This window comes from Aquarana catesbeiana, linkage group LG01 (assembly GCF_042186555.1).
Source record: "Aquarana catesbeiana isolate 2022-GZ linkage group LG01, ASM4218655v1, whole genome shotgun sequence".
Taxonomy (NCBI): Eukaryota; Metazoa; Chordata; class Amphibia; order Anura; family Ranidae; genus Aquarana; species Aquarana catesbeiana.
The window spans coordinates 841171337-841187996 of record NC_133324.1 but is presented as its reverse complement, the minus strand read 5'-3'; the positions used below and the strand labels follow the sequence as shown (position 1 = coordinate 841187996).

General features: G+C 40.7%; 1 protein-coding gene across 2 annotated transcripts in view; it reads right to left on the bottom strand.

Annotated features, from left to right (window-relative positions):
* ARAP2 (ArfGAP with RhoGAP domain, ankyrin repeat and PH domain 2) overlaps nucleotides 1-16660 on the bottom strand; it is a 604561-nt gene that overhangs the window by 352291 nt on the left and 235610 nt on the right. For both annotated transcript variants that reach the window (XR_012237041.1, XM_073608952.1), the window contains exons 15-16: nucleotides 4586-4708; nucleotides 3847-3991 (exon numbers count right to left, since the gene is read on the bottom strand). Coding sequence is in view for 1 of the 2 variants with exons in the window: in XM_073608952.1 (XP_073465053.1) it covers nucleotides 3847-3991; nucleotides 4586-4708 (268 nt within the window). In the remaining variant the exon portion in view is untranslated. The remainder of the gene's footprint in view (nucleotides 1-3846; nucleotides 3992-4585; nucleotides 4709-16660) is intronic.

Sequence of the window (16660 nt, the reverse complement as noted above, 5' to 3'; positions counted from 1 at the left end):
CGTGGTCTCTTCGTACAAATGGGGGCTCGGGATAAGAGGGTTAGAAGGCAGCATGTGGACGAAATCTTAGCTGATATTCAGAACACAGATTCCCTAATAAACAGCACCCCTCTATGGTACTTAAAACTAAAATTTTTAAACTGAGGCTTGAACTCTGTTCACTCCTATTATCCTATTTGACAAGACCCAAAAGCGCTTTAAAATGCAAACCTATGCTTGGGGAAATAAACCAGGGAAACTTCTAGCTCAACAAGTTAAAGGTACCAAACCAAAACTAATATCCCTTTCCTCTACCACCCTACCACTAAACAAAAATTAACCGACCCGCAAGCTGTAGCAAATTAATTCAGTGAGTTTTACAAAACTCTTTATAACCTGAAAGACGACAAATCTACAATTTAACAAAATTACGCCTCTATTCAGGCATTTCTAGACTCTGTTCAACTTCCTAAACTAACCAAGGCCCAACTAGATATTCTAAATGCTCCATTCACAACAACAGAAATACTGAAAGCCATTGATTCCTTACCCAACAACAAAGCTCCTGGACCAGACGGCTTTGTTGGGGAATACTGGAAGCAGTTTAAAAACCTGCTAACAGAGCATATAGTTCCTGTGTTCAATGATGCTGCCTCCTCAGCCTCGTCCCCCCAGGAGATGTTAAAAGCATTGGTTATCACCCTACCGAAGCCAAGCAAAGAATTTAATACCCCCCAAAACTTCCGCCCAATTTCTCTTCTTAACCACGACACTAAATTGTATGCCAAGGCAATAGCCTATAGACTATTAGATGTACTTCCAAACCTGATACATCCTGATCAATCAAGATTCACAAAAGGACGTCAAACACTGACGCTACCCGCAGAATGATCAGTATTATCCACCATGCAGAATCCTGTGGAGTGCCTTTTCTGCTTCTTTCTTTGGATGCAGAGAAGGCATTCGATAGAGTTCATTGGGGTTACCTAGAACAGGCATTAAAGAAGTTTGGAGATCAGGGCCACATTTTATCGGCAATTTTAGCACTCTATTCATGTACCTCAGCCAAGGTATATTGTTCCTCTATGTTATCTACACCCTTTAGCATCTCAAATGGGACAAGACAGGGGTGCCCCCTCTCACCCCTAATATTTAATCTAATGATGGAACCACTAGCGGAAAAAATTTGATCTATGCAGGACATTACAGGGCTAAAGATTGGATCACAAGAACACAAGATAAATCTGTTTGCTGATAATGTAATCCTCATTCTTTCCAACCCCACATCTTCCCTGGCTTCGGTAAAAGATTCTCTTGAAACTTTTGGCCAAATATCCTATTATAAGGTTAATGCTTTTAAATCGTTTATACTCCCCTTGGGAATCTCATCCGAATGGCAGTCTTTTTTAAATAAACAATATCCATACGCTTAGGCTGAAAACTCAGTATCCTTAGGGATCAAATTAACCAAACAAGTATCATCCCTATTCCCAGCTAACTATGTCCCCTTCCTGAACAATCTTCCTAAGGACCTTGGAAATCTTTCAAAATATAACTTTACATGGTCAGGCAGGCTTGCTGCTTTTAAGATGGTTAAATTACCACAAATCCTCTAAATTTTTAGATCCCCCTATCCCTGTGCCAGCATCTTTCTTTGCATCCTTACAAAGCATATTTGGTAAATTTATCTGGAAAATGTCCAAAGCCAGGAGCTCCCGCTCCAACCTAATAAAACACAGATTAATGGGGGGTGCAGGATACATAAACCTAAGAGACTATTATTATGCATCTATCCTATCACAACTCAAACCTTGGTTCATAAGCAACATAGTTTGTCCCTGGAGGGATATGGAATCTAACCAAATTCCTGGCAATGACCTATATGTCTGGCTCCTTAGCAATCCCCGCCAAAAAGCTAAGCACCAGCGATTCTCCCCTACCATCTCTGCCTCAGTGGCAGCATTCAATCACTGCATAGTTAAAGCGGTTGTATACCCACACATCAAAAAAGAAAAAAGAAAAAAAAAACCCTGCAAGGAAAGGCATAATGAGCTAGTATGCACCGCATACTAGCTCATTATGAAATACTTACCTTAGATCAAAGCCCCCATATTGCAGCCCGGCCCACGGCGAAGAAGCTGACATCTTGCCATCGGCGTTTCTTCTGGGTTCGTGGCTCCGGCGCTAGTGGCCGGAGCCGCAATGAGTGGCCGGAGCCGCAATGATGTCACTCCCATGCATATGCATGGGAGTTTTCTTCCCAGCAAGGTCCGGCAGCGTCTGTCAGACCTTCAGCCGGGCATTCAGAGTGCATGCGCCTCTGACATCAGCGGATGCATGCAAAGGGAATATCTCTTAAACCGTACAGGTTTAGGAGATATTAATTCTACCTACAGGTAAGCTTTATTATAGGCTTACCTGTAGGTAAAAATGACAAATCAGGGTATACAACCACTTCCAAATACCAGTTCCCATTTCAATTTTCTGAGCGTCTAACGTGCATGGAGCATTAAAGAGACAGCGTAAGAGATTTAAGCAAAATAAATAATACAAATATTTGTTTGCAATCAAAGGTGAACGCATACATACACCCTACACGCAAATGGCATTCGAACCACATATGGGAGGTATCGATGCAAATTTTTTAGTGAAAGCAATAATTCTAGCACCAGACCTGTGTAACTCTAAGCTGGTAACCTGTAAAGGCTTTTAGAGCACCGACTATGGAGATTTTTAAGTGCTGTAGTTTGTCATTCCATGAGCATATGCAATTTTAAAAATGACATGTTAGGTATCTATTTACTTGATGTAACATCATCTTTTTTGTTATACCAAACAATTGGGTATTATGTTGTGTTTTTGTGCATTAAAATTAATTAAGGTGTATTTTTTTTAAAATTGTGTTTAAAAACCGCTGTTAAATATCGTTTGACATAATAAATTGCAACACCCATCATTTTATTCTCTAGGGCCTCTGCCTAAAAAAATATATAATGTTTGGGGGTTCTAAGTAATAAGCTAGAAAAAAATGCTGGTTTTTACATGTAGGAGAGAAGTGTCAAAATTGGCCTGGGGGTTAGTTAGTTAAATAAATATATGACTAAAGGTTATTTATAAGTCAATAAGTGTATTGCAAAGTTCCATTTTAAATGAAACAGAGTTAGGTCCATGTACATGTGGTAATGTGATCTCCTAGTATTCATCATCCTGTTTCTATGCACTAGCACAAAATAAACATGAAGTACAGTATGTCCACCCATGACCAATTAACAGAAAGTACACTTAATAACATATATAATTCCCACATAAGTCATTTTGTAACTTAACGTTATTAAAAATGACCTTTTTATTTCAAATCGCAACTATTTTTTTTCTAAAACTCAATAAAGAGATTATTGAGGTTAGAATATGGTAACCCGGTACACAGAATTCTGCCCAAAAGTAATTTCATGCTTGTTTGATTGGCTCACTGATTTCTTCCAGAAATCTGCATTAAGATATAGATCAGAATTAGGGCATCACCTGCAATAGGAGTTTCAAATCTGGTAAGATACTCCTTACGCATTGCATATTTCTAAAGGTTGCAGACACTGCAGCTGGTGGGTATCAGTGTCGACCTTGCTATTCAGGAATCAGTTTGGAGATAATGATGAAACAAACAGATATTTTTTTCAGAGATAGGTAGGTAGTGGAAGGTAGGAATCAGCAACAAAATGGAGTTACACCTTAGGACCAGAGTGCTTTTGTATGGCTGGACAGCTGACCACTAGTAGTTGGGCAAATTCTCTTATGATTTTAGAGTGACAGCTATTTTTTGGCCTTATAAGAAATGACAATAACATTTATGTCCTATTTGCTCTCACCTACCCTGAATCCAGGATGAAATCTGTTGGATAAACAATCATACACACTACTTCACTTAAATCAATGCAACCCTCTGGTACAGTATTATTTTCATCCTCATAATAGCTCAGTAGACTGTTTTCGATGGTGCACCACCACTTTGTCATATCTATTATCAAAAAATACAAAACATGGGATTTTGTTATTGTAGAGCTACACATTAATCAATATCACAATACATAGTATATGCTCATAAAATAGCATTAAAACAAAACTAGACTTGCATGTAGCAAAGCCAAGGTTAGATAATTCCAGCATGTCAGGCTGTATATTAGAAACTGCTGGTTCGCAACACAGGTTTATCAAGATTGCCAACTGTTCTTTGAGGTCTGGCATCAGCTACAGCTTCTGTTGTGTATGTGGTATTCCTAGAAGATCAGCAGAACAGGTATAAAACTCCGCTGGAAATTCTATAGTAGGTCAACTATACTGTGGATAGTAAATTATACAAGGGAAAGCCTAGGGGTTACAATTACTAATGCAGCAGAGAATGTATACTTTGCTTGTCTAATAAAGGGCAGCAGTGATCTGTTGTGTCTTGTTCAAGCCAAAATCCAGATTTTTTTTTTTTTTTTACAAATTTCAGGTAAACTATTTTTTTCTATGTTTTTTTTTTTTTTGTGAGACAATTTTGTAGCATGTGTATGTGTTTAATATATAGGTGTACAAAGTTTTATATGGACATTTGAAGAAAACAAATCACCTTCTTTCATCTTCCTGCTGGTGGACAACTTAGAAGAACTTGAAGAAGCTTTGTATAGAAATCCACAATAGAATAGATTCTCATTATTTCCATTCTTTTTCAGGTAGTCTATAGTTTGGTAATCTAGAAAATAAAAAGGACAGTCTTAAAGAGTACATTGTTAAGTTCAGTTTTCTTATTGTGCTGTTTTTTACTATCTTCTTTTAAATTTCAACTCCAGGAATAAAACAATAAAAAAACTACCCTTGCAGGGGGAACCCCCTGCAATGCAAGGGTAGGATGTGTATAGATGGACTGACAAAATTGCTTGTGATTTAACTGAAGCAAAGAGAGTGTGGTGATAGCTCTCTACAGAAAGATATGAGTTCATTGGATTTATGACAAGATTAACAAGTGTTTTTCTCTACTTGCAGCATGTGTAAAGAGACAAAACATGAGGAAATGTGCATTTATTGCAGAGATGTGCAGAATTTCTTTTACTTTTGCCTGCACATTTCATATATTGTAAATTATCACAAACTAAGTTGGACATGGCCTGATGCAGCATGGGTTGGAACATGTCTAGCTGCAGCCCTGCAAAGCATTGATCCTTTCTAGTATGCTGCACAATACAGAGGCTTTCATCCTGTTCCAAAAGCACTACCTTAGATCTGATCTGATCCTCTGCATCCTTGAACTTTTATGTCACCTCCAAAGCATGCCCTTGTGGTCTGTGGCCAGCTAGACAAGTATTGTCGAGTGGACAAAAATGGTGGCAAAACAATGCTAGTAAATAGGGATCCTGAGACACAAAGCAGCGAACCATCTCCATTTGACCTGATAAAAGTACTTGAAAATATTTCTACTTGCCAGAATACTTTGACCACTAAGATAGAAGAAATCGAGAAAGATATTTCTTAAATTCAGCAAGACTTACAGAAACTAAGAGATGGGGTCACAGAGAATGAAACTAGGATTAGTATTGTGGAAGATGAGTTAAACCCTTCACAGTATGTATCTGGTCATCACCACCTTCTAACTACAGACTTTGCATCAAAAACAGAAAGATCTTGAAAATAGATTATGCATTAATAACCTAAGCTTTATAGGCCTCCCGAAAAAAGCAAAGAAATCGAATCCTGTGGGCTTTTCAGATTTCCTCTTGGTTGCTACTTATGGCAGATAAAACTTATCCCCCGCTTTTGCACTTTTGCAGTGAAATGAGCCTACTACAAAACAGCAAGATCCTCACCTGCATGGGCAGCTCCTTGAACTTTTATTGCTAAACTATGTAAAATAGAATTCCTGGCGTGGCATATTGTACATAGTTACCTTAGTCTAGCTTGCACCCCAATGTAACTATGTAGATACCATACCGGTAGGATCCCTCTAGAAGCTGGAAATGACTGTAGTAGACACTGTTACTCCAATAATCTCCACTAGATTCTGGGTCCCAGGCTGAGCATCTGCCCTGTTGAATTCTGAATACAGGAGATCGACTGCATGGTTTGGGCACTATTGATAGAATGCTTTGCATTTACTGAATGAATGCATAAAATTCTTTGATTGGACAAGGTGAAGAGGCAGGGTTGTGATGTCATCTTTAACGTTCTCTAAACAGCGCTTGCGTTGACCTCCTGAGTTCAGAATGCAGCAGGGCAGCTGCTCAGCACAGGACCTGAAAGCTAGTAAAGTTCACTGTAAAAGTGGTGTCTACTACCATCATTTACAGAATCTAGAGAGATCCCACAGGTATGGAATATGCATAGTTACAGAGGGGTGGCTGTTAACCACTTCAGCCCCGGAAGAATTTACCCCCTTCCTGACCGGGCCATTTTTTGCGATACGGCACTACGTCACTTCAACTGACAACTGCGCGGTCTTGCGACGCTGTACCTAAACAAAATTGACGTCCTTTTTTTCCCACAAATAGGGCTTTCTTTTGGTTGTATTTGATCACCTCTACGGTTTTTATTTTTTGCGCTATAAACAAAAAAAGACAGACTATTTTGAAAAAAGCAGTATTTTTTACTTTTTGCTATAATAAATATCCACAAAAAATATATAAAAAAATTAATTTCTTCATCAGTTTGGGCCAATATGAAAAAATCGCAATAAGCATATATTAATTGGTTTGCACAAAGGTTATAGTGTCTAAAAAATAGGGGATAGATTTATGGCATTTTTATTATTCTTTTTTTTTAATAGTAATGGCGGGGATCTGCAATTTTTATTGGGACTGCGACATTGCAGTGGACAGATAGGACACTTTACACACTATTTTGGGACCATAGACATTTATACAGCGATCAGAGCTATAAATAGCCATTGATTACTGTATAAATGTCACTGGCAGGGAAGAGGTTAACACTAGGGGCGATCAAGGCACTAAATGTGTGTCCTAGGGAGTGATTCTAACTGTGGGAGGATGGGGGACTGCCTGGGGAAGGAGACCGATTGTTGTTCTTAAGCAGTAGGAACAACAGATCGCTCTCCTCACCCCTGACAGAACTGAGATCTGTCTGTTTACATTGACAGATCTCTGTTCTCTCCTTCTCAGGAGCAATCGTGGGTAGCTGACGGCCATTGCGGCCGCTGGCCATGCGCACGGACTCCTACGTCACACAGCGGGTGTGCGCGTGCCCTATACTCTTTAAAACTCTCGCTGTACAGCTACGGCAATACGTGCAGGAGTGCCATTCTGATTGACGGTGGGCGGCAAACGGTTAAATTTTGCAAAAACGCTTGACACAGTTCCCCACACTTAGCCTAATGTGTAAAGTAAAGTCTACAGGTCTATAAAAAATCAGTTTGTAAATGGATAGAAAACTGACTTAGAGACCATATTCAGAGAGTAGTGATAATTATTCATGCTCTGAATGGTCTAAGGTTATCAGTGGTGTACCCCAATGTTCAGTGTTGGGAGCCTTACTTTTTAATACATTTATAAATGATATAGGGTCTGGGATTAAAAGTACCATTTCAGGCTTTGCAGATGACACCAAGCTTTGCAGTGGAATAACGTCTTTACAGAATGTCTCCAACTTACAAGTCGACCTCAATGTACTGTTTAATTGGGCAACTATGTGGCAAATGAGGTTTAATGTTGATAAATGTAAAGTTATGCACTTGGGGGCTAAAAATATGCATGCATCATACATACTAGGGGGAGTACAATTGGTTCAGTTTTGGGCGCCAGTTCACAAAATGGATATTGGGGAATTGGAGAAAGTGCAGAGAAGGGCAACCAAACTGATAAGAGGCATAGAGGAGCTCACTTATGAGGAAATGCAGTGGGAAAAAATTGATCCCTTCCAGATTTTGTAAGTTTGCCCACTTACAAAGAAATTAAGGGTCTATAATTGTTATCATAGATGTGTTTTAAATGATAGAGATAGAATAGCAACCAAAAATCCAGAAAAAACACATGATACATATGTTATAAATTAAGTTGCAGTTCAGTGAATAAAATAAGTATTTGATTTCCAAGCAAAACATGACTTAATACTTGGTGGAGAAACCCTTGTAGGCAAGCACAGAGGTAAGAAATTTACTTGTAGTTAGTGACCGGGTTTGCACACTTCTCAGGAGGGATTTTGGTCCACTCTTCTTTACAGATCTTCTCTAAATCCTTAAGGTTTCTTGGCTGTCGCTTGGCAACTTGAAGTTTCAGCTTCCTTTCATAAATGTTCTATAGGATTAAGGTCTGGAGATTGGCTGGGCCACTCCATGTCCTTAATGTGCTTCTTCTTCAGCCACTCCTTTGTTGCCTTGGCAATATGTGTTTGGGTCATCGTCATGCTGAAAGACCTATTCATGACCCATTTTCAGTGTTCTGGCTGAGAGAAGAAGGTTCTCATTTTACAATACATGGCCCCGTCCATTGGCCCCTCAATGCGGCAAAGTCGGTCTGTACCTTTAGCAAAGAAACAGCCCCAAATCATAATATTTCCAACTCTGTGCTTACATAGTTACATAGTTGGTAAGGTTGAATAAAGACACCAGTCCATTCAGTTCAACCTGAGTGAGTGTGGGTGCGTGTCTACAATTGTCCCTATCCCTGTACATTGTGTCTCATTAAGATGCTCATCTATTATTACTTTTATTTTAAGGTACCCATATAGCATCATCAGTTTACACAGTGCTCCACACATACATCACACACTCACATCATTCCCTACCCTCAAGGAGCCCACAATCCAAGGTCTCCAACTCACACCCATATACCAAGGCCGATTTTGGACAGAAGCCAATTAACCTACCAGCATGTCTTTGGAGTGTGGGAGGAAACCATAGTACCCAGAGGAAACCCACGCAGGCACAGGGAGAACATACAAACTCCAGGCAGGTAGTGTTATGGTTGGGATTCAAACCAGCGACTCTTTTTACTACTAGGTGAGAGTGCTAACCACTACACCACTGTGCCGCCCTAACTTGCTTGACTCTAGGGAGGGTGTTCTTAGGATCATAGTCAGCATTTTTCTTCCCCCAAACACGGTGAGTCCCCCTCCTCAAGAAGGCACATGTACAGTCAATGCCAATGAACATCTAAATGATTCAGAGAAGGATTGGGAGAAAGTGCTGTGGTCAGATGAGAAATTTAGTTTTTTGGCATTAACTCGACTCACTGTGTTTGGAGGAAGAAAACTGCTGACTATGATCCTAAGAACACCATCCCTACAGTCAAGCACGGAGGTGGAAACACAATGCTTTGGGGCTGTTTCTCTTCTAAGGGTACAGGCCGACTTTGCCCCATTGAGGGACCAATAAACGGGGCCATGTATTGTAAAATCTTGGATGAGAACCTTCCCTCAGCCAGAACACTGAAGATGGGTCATGGATGAGTCTTCCAGCATGACAATGACCCAAAACATACCATCAAGGCAACAAAGGAGTCGCTCAAGAAGCACATTAAGGTCATGGAGTGGCCTAGCCAGTCTCCAGACCTTAATCCATATAACCATAACCATAGAAAATGTATGGAGGGAGCTGAAACTTCGAGTTGTCAAGCGACAGCCAAGAAACTTTAAGGATTTAGAGAAGATCTGTGAAGAAGAGTGGACAAAAATCCCTCCTGAGATGTGTGCAAACCTGGTCACTAACTACAAGAAACGTCTTACCTCTGTGCTTGCCCACAAGGGTTTCTCCACCATGTACTAAGTCATGTTTTGTTTGGGGATCAAATACTTATTTTACTCACTGAACTGCAACTTAATGTATAACATTTGTATCATGTGTTTTTTTCTGGGTTTTTGGTTGATATTCTGTCTCTATCATTTAAAATACACCTATGATAAAAAAATTATAGACCCTTCATTTCTTTGTAAGTGGGCAAACTTACAAAATCTGCAGGGGTCAAATAATTATTTTCCCCACTGCATTAGCTGAACTGAACTTATTCTCTCTTGAGAAGAGGAGATTAAGGGGGGATATGATCAACATGTATAAATAAGGTGGTCCATATGGTGAATTTGGTATAGAGTTATTTACCTTAAGGTCATCACAGAGGATAAGGGGGCACTCTTTACGTCTCGAGGAAAAGTGATATAATCTCCAAATACGGAAAGACTTCTTCACAGTAAGAGCTGTGAGGAATAGACTCCCTCAAGAGTTGGTTCTGGCCAGCTCAGTAGATAAAGAGGCCTGGATTCTTTCTTAAATGCACATAATGCGCTGGTTACTAATATTTATAGGTAAAGTTGATCCAGGGAATATCCGATTGCCTCTTGTGGGATCAGGAAGGAATTTTTTTCCTCGCTGGAGCAAATGGATCATGCTTTATTGCCTTTTTTTTTTTTTCTTCCTTTGGATCAACTGTGGGAATAGGATCGTGCATATGGAGGTTTTCTATGTGTGTGTGTGTTTATTTTGTTTGTTTTTTTTTACATGTTGGTTGAGCTGGATGGACTTGTGTTTTTTCAACCAAATTAACATGTAACAAATTGGACAAATTGGGGTTCCCCACTGACAGCTGAATGTAAAAAAAATGTTGGCAATGAAAAATTAAGAATAGACCCAGGTCTGGTATAGATTCTAAGTAGAACCCCAACACCAAAATGTAAAAAAAAATGACATAGGGTCCCCCCAAAATCCATACAAGACCAGTATCTGAGCATGCAGACCAGCAGGTCAGGAAAAAGGGGGAATGAGCAAGCATCCTGAACCACACCAGGTCATATGCCCTCGACATGTATTGGGGACGGGGGGCTCACACAAGGGCTTCTTCCCCACAGCCCTGGCTGGTGGTTATGGTGGTCTTCCAACGGGAGGCCAATCGGAATCTGAAAGCCACTTTTAACAAGGGGGCCCCCAAATCTCACCCCCCGTTGTAAATGAGTATAGTACCCCTACTCATTTACCAAAAAAAAGTGTAGCATAAAATAAAGACAGTAGGTAGTTTTTGATAAGTTCTTTATTTAAAAAACAAAAATGAAAAAAAAGTCCGCGGTGTAGATCCATCGTCAATCATGATGCCCGCCATCACCGCCGACCTGAAAAATTACAAAAAGAAACGCTCCGCGTATGATGAAGGCTCCCGCCGTCTGCTCGCTCTGCCGCCTGACAGTTAATAAATAACTGAGGGGCGGGACCACCCGGTGATGTCACCGAGTGGCTCTGCCCCATTGTGATGTCACTGACACAGGGGCAGGGCTGCCTTGTTTTGTCGCTGGGTGGCCCCACCTATTGGTCATTTAAGAACTGTCAGACAGTGGCACGGGCAGACAGCAGGAGCCTTCAGTGGAAGCAGAGCGTTTTTCTTTTTTTATCTTTTTTTCAAGTCGCCGGTGGCGGGGGGCATCTACACCAGGGGGACATTTTTTTTTTTTTTTAAATGAAGGACTTGTCAAAAACTGCCTACTGTCTTTTTTACACTACACTTTTGTTTGGTAAATGAGTAGGGGTACCCATGTTGAGCGCATGTGGCCTGGTATGGTTCAGGAGGAGGGGCGCTCAGTTGTCCCCTCTCCTGACCTGCGGGGCTGCATGCTTTTTAGAAAACAAAAGTTTGGCGTGGGGGTTGCCCTCAAAATATATACCAAACTCAAAGGGCTTGGTATGGTTTGGGGGGAACGCAAGCCATTTTTTCATTGCCGGCATTTCAATCATGTGCAAGAAAAAATGCTGTTTTTTTAATTTTGATTGGGTATTCTTTGCAAGGTGCAATTTAATCATATTTAACCACTTGCTGACCTCTGTCACCACATATACGTCGGCAGAATGGCACGGCTGGGCAAAGTAACGTACCTGTACGTTACTTTGAATTTCCCGCTGTGCGTGCGCGCGCCTGCAGCGAGCTCCGTGACCATGCCCGTGGGACCCGCCGACACGAACGCCGCTGGGATACCCGCCGCTGGGATACACGGAGCTAAAGAACGGGGAGATGCCGATGTAAACAGCATCTCCCCGTTCTGCCTAGTGACAGGACACCGATCGTCTGCTCCCTGTCATCGGGAGCAGCGATCAGTGTCATGTCACTGCTAGCCCATCCCCCCCACAGTTACAATCACTGCCCAGGACACACTTACCCCGCCCCCTAGTGGTTAACCCCTTCACTGCCAGTGACATTTTTACAGTAATCAATGCAATTTTATAGCATTGATCGCTATATTAATGCCAACGGTCCCAAAAATATGTCAAAATTGTCCGATGTGTCCGCAATAATGTCGGAGTCACGATAAAAATCACTGATCGCCGCCATTACTAGTAAAAAAAAAATTATTAATAAAAATGCCATAAAACTATCCCCTATTTTGCAGACGCTATAAGTTTTGCGCAAACCAATCATATCATATCATCATTTTTTACCAAAAATATGTCAAAGAATACGTATCGGTCTAAACTGAGGAAAAAAAATGTTTTTTTATATATTTTTGGGGGGTTTTTTTTATAGCAAAAAGTAAAAAAAAATGCGTTTTTTTCAAAATTGTCGCTATTTTTTTGTTTATATCGCAAAAAATAAAAACCGCAGAGGTGATCAAATACCACCAAAAGAAAGCTCTATTTGTGGGAAAAAAAGGACGTCAATATTGCTTGGGAGCCACGTCGCACGATCGCGCAATTGTCAGTTAAAGCGATGCAGTGCCGAATTGCAAAAAGTGCTCTGGTCAGGAAGGGGGTAAATTCTTCCGGGGCTGAAGTGGTTAATAAGCTCAGGGGTAAATTCAACTGTAAATAATTTTTTTTTTACTAGTGCAACTTTCCTTGTGAACAGCCTATTAAATCCGTTCCAATAACTCAAGCTATAAGACATAATTAGGTATTCCAGGGGTCAATGGTCACACTCCACATTAAAAGAATTGATCTTTGTCTTTACTTTGTATGGTGCCACACTCAAGTGTACACAGGGTTAAACTTATTTAATGCAGATCTTAACTGGTTCAATTTTAGTTATCAAATTCTATGCTTTTGCAATAACATCAGCTTAGATATGCGTTCACCAGAAAATTTGGGCCTGTATTACCTGTGCTTGCAAATAACTGTTCGGCTGCCAGAAGTCAGAGCTTCTGGTTCTAACCAGTCTCCCTAAAATTTACTGATCAGCTCACTCATCTACAGTGCCTTGCAAAAGTATTCACCCCCTTGGCATTTTTTCGTGTTTTGTTGCCTCACAACCTGGAATTAACATGGATTGTTTGAGGATTTGCACCATTTAATTTATAGAACATGCCCACAACTTTGAAGATATTTTTTTTTTTTTGTGAAGCAAACAACAAATAGGACAAAATAATAGAAAAGGTCAATGTGCATAACTATTCATCCCCCTAAAGTCAATACTTTGTAGCGCCACCTTTTGCGGCTATCACAGCTCCAAGTCGCTTTGCATAAGTTTCTATGAGCTTGCCACATCTTAACACTGGGATCTTTGCTCATTCCAAAACTGCTCCAGCTCCTTCAAGTTGGATGGTTTGCGCTTGTGAACAGCAATATTTAAGTCTGACCACAGATTTTCTATTGGATTGAGGTCTGGGCTTTGACTAGGCCATTCCAACACATTTACATGTTTCCCCTTAAACCATTCAAATGTTGCTTTAGCAGTGTGTTTGGGGTCATTGTCCTGCTAAAAGGTGAACCTCCATCCTAGCCTCAAATCACACACAGAGTGGTTTGCTCAAGAATATCCCTGTATTTAGCACCATCCATCTTTTCCTCAACTGTGACCAGTTTCCCAGTCCCAACTGCTGGTGTTCTTTGGGTGATGTGATGTGTTGGGTTTACGCCAGACATAGCGTTTTCTTTGATGGCCAAAAAGTTTAATGTTAGTCTCATCAGACCAGAGCACCTTCCTCCATACGTTTTGGGAGTCTCCCACATGTCTTTTTGCAACTCAAAACGTGCCATATTGTTTTTTGCTGAAAGTAATGGCTTTCTTCTGGCCACTCTGCCATAAAGCCCAACTCTATGGAGCGTACGGCTTATTGTAGTCCTATGTACAGATACTCCAGTCTCTGCTGTGGAACGCTGCAGCTCCTCCAGGGTTACCTTAGGTCTCTGTACTGCCTCTCTGATTAATGCCCACCTTGCCCGGTCCATGAGTTTGGTGTGCAGCCGTCTCTTGGCAGGTTTTCTGTTGTGCCATGTTCTTTCCATTTGGTTATGATAGATTTGATGGTGCTCCTAGGGATAATCAAAGATTTGGATATTTTTTTATAACCTAACCCTAACTTGTACTTCTCAACAACATTGTCCCTTACTTGTTTGGAGAGTTCCTTCATTTTCATGGCAGTGTTTGGTCAGTGGTGCCTCTTGCTTAGGTGTTGCAGCCTCTGGGGCTTTTCAAAAAGGTGTGTACATGTAATGACAGATCATGTGACACTTAGATTGCACACAGGTGGACAACATTTCACTAATTATGTGACTTCTGAAGGTAATTGGTTGCACCAGAGCTTTTTATGGGCTTCATAACAAAGGAGGTGGATACATACGCACATGGCAATTATCAGTTTTTAATTTCTGAAAAATAGTTTTAAGTATATATTTTTCTAATTTTACTTCACCAACTTAGACTATTGTGTTCTGATATATCACATATAATTCAGATTAAAAAAAACATTGAACTAAAGGCTGTAATGTAACAAAATAGGTAAAAAGCCAAAGGGGGGGGGGGGTGAATACTTTTGCAAGGCACTGTATTTATCCTTCATCACAGCTATTTGATTCCGAATTGGTTTGTGAGATATAAACCATTTTATAATCCATTATACCCTAAGTGGCATGTGAGCCCTGGCTCTTTTTTCCATCCGCTCTGGTTCTGCCCACATATAGGCTTACTAAAAGCAAATAATACCATTTTTGGTTCCTCCTCAGTTCCATTAGAATTAAACGTTTATCTTTGCAATTATTTGCCTGAGGAATAGTTATTTGCACTTTTTTGCCTAAGGTATTGTTTACTGCCAAGAAGCTGATAAAGTGTGGAATCAAGCTGGAGTTCCTACCTTACAACAATGGACAGCGGAGAATGATAAAATGCTCCCCTACAGTGGCAGCCCATCGATTAGGGGCGCCCGGGCGCCACCCCCTCTCTTCATGCCACCCCCCTATATGCAATGGATAGATTCATGTATAACATGAATCTATGTATGGCTACCGCGGCTACCCCTCTTCATGCGTCTGGCCCATTTCAGGACACCGGGCGCATGAATTACAGCGGCTGTTTTTTTTTTCTAAGCACCTGATTAGAGCCAGAGGCTCTAATAGGCTTCAAAATAGGGTGGCTTGGGCCGCAGAGAATGTGCTCCGATCCCACCCAGGTATGTTACAACAGCGAATGAATATTCGCTGATGAAACACTGATCCTAAATCCGGCCAATCAGAAGCAGGTGTGGGGCAAGTGCTACTGACCGGGGGGTGGCATACTGTTTGCCGCACCTCCAAGTAAATTTTCCACCGGCCGTCACTGCTCCCCTATAAGAAACTGATCTATGATCAAAAAGCAAATAATACCCTTTTTGGTTCTTCCTCAGTTCCATTAGAATTAAACATTTAGCTTTGCAATTATTTGCCTGAGGAATAGTTATTTTCCCCAAATAAATAAACATTTTGGGTACGTGGCAAGCAGAATCTTCTATTTGCTGTCTATTAGATGCAGGTACAATTTGAATTTAAACAGTGCCTCTTATGTGTTTAGGTCTATGTACTCAGGCTGCAGTGCTATATACTCATTTGTGATCTATTACGTCTAAGGGTACTACTAAGTTGCAAATATCCCTATACGTGAGATGACACATGACACTCTTGATTTTGGTTTTCAAAGTTTCTCAACCAATTACACACTAATATATAGGCTTTGCTATATTATTTTACATCCTGTGAAAAGTGTATGATTAGGTCTCTCATTTCATTTGTCCTCAGCAGATTAATAGCATTGTTTATGTAATACATTCCTTCTCTGTATAAATGTACAAAAAAGTCTGCACTACAGGTGAAACAATCTTCCAGGCAGTCCAATCTACATGGAGCCCACATCGACATGGCTTCATCCCAAATGGACCACTGTAGGATATAGCCAACTGGACCATGAATGTATACATTGGAGCCTTGCTGCCCTCTTCAATTCGGGGAATACCAGAACTGAAAGCAAACAAAGGAAGAAGGCACACAGGCCTAGTGCATTACTGTATAACTTCTTTAATAAATATTAAAATATATACATTATACTGCCAAAAGGAAAAATGTCACAGGCGATATCGGGTAGGGTGCAGCTAATGCGTTTCTAGGGACATGCCCTCTTCCTCAAAGCTAGCTAGGCAATTGTATTTTATTATTTATTAAAGAAGTTATACATGACTATAGGATTCGTCAATTATGGTCTTACACTTATCTTAACACTATAATAATAACCACACAAACGCTGCGTGACATGGGTTGTAAATGGCCACAACAGCCCTTTATTAACAAATTATATAACAATCAAACAAAACAATATTAACACCAGGAGGGGGTCTTTGGGGTCCCATTTTGATCAATAACCACTGTGTCTTCAGCTGTGCCCCAGCCGGCTCGAAGACATTGCGACTTTCCAATTTCTTTCCCATGGGACCTAAGTCCTGGGAGAACCACCAACAAGCAACCACGGTGGGATCCCCATACCCTGTACGG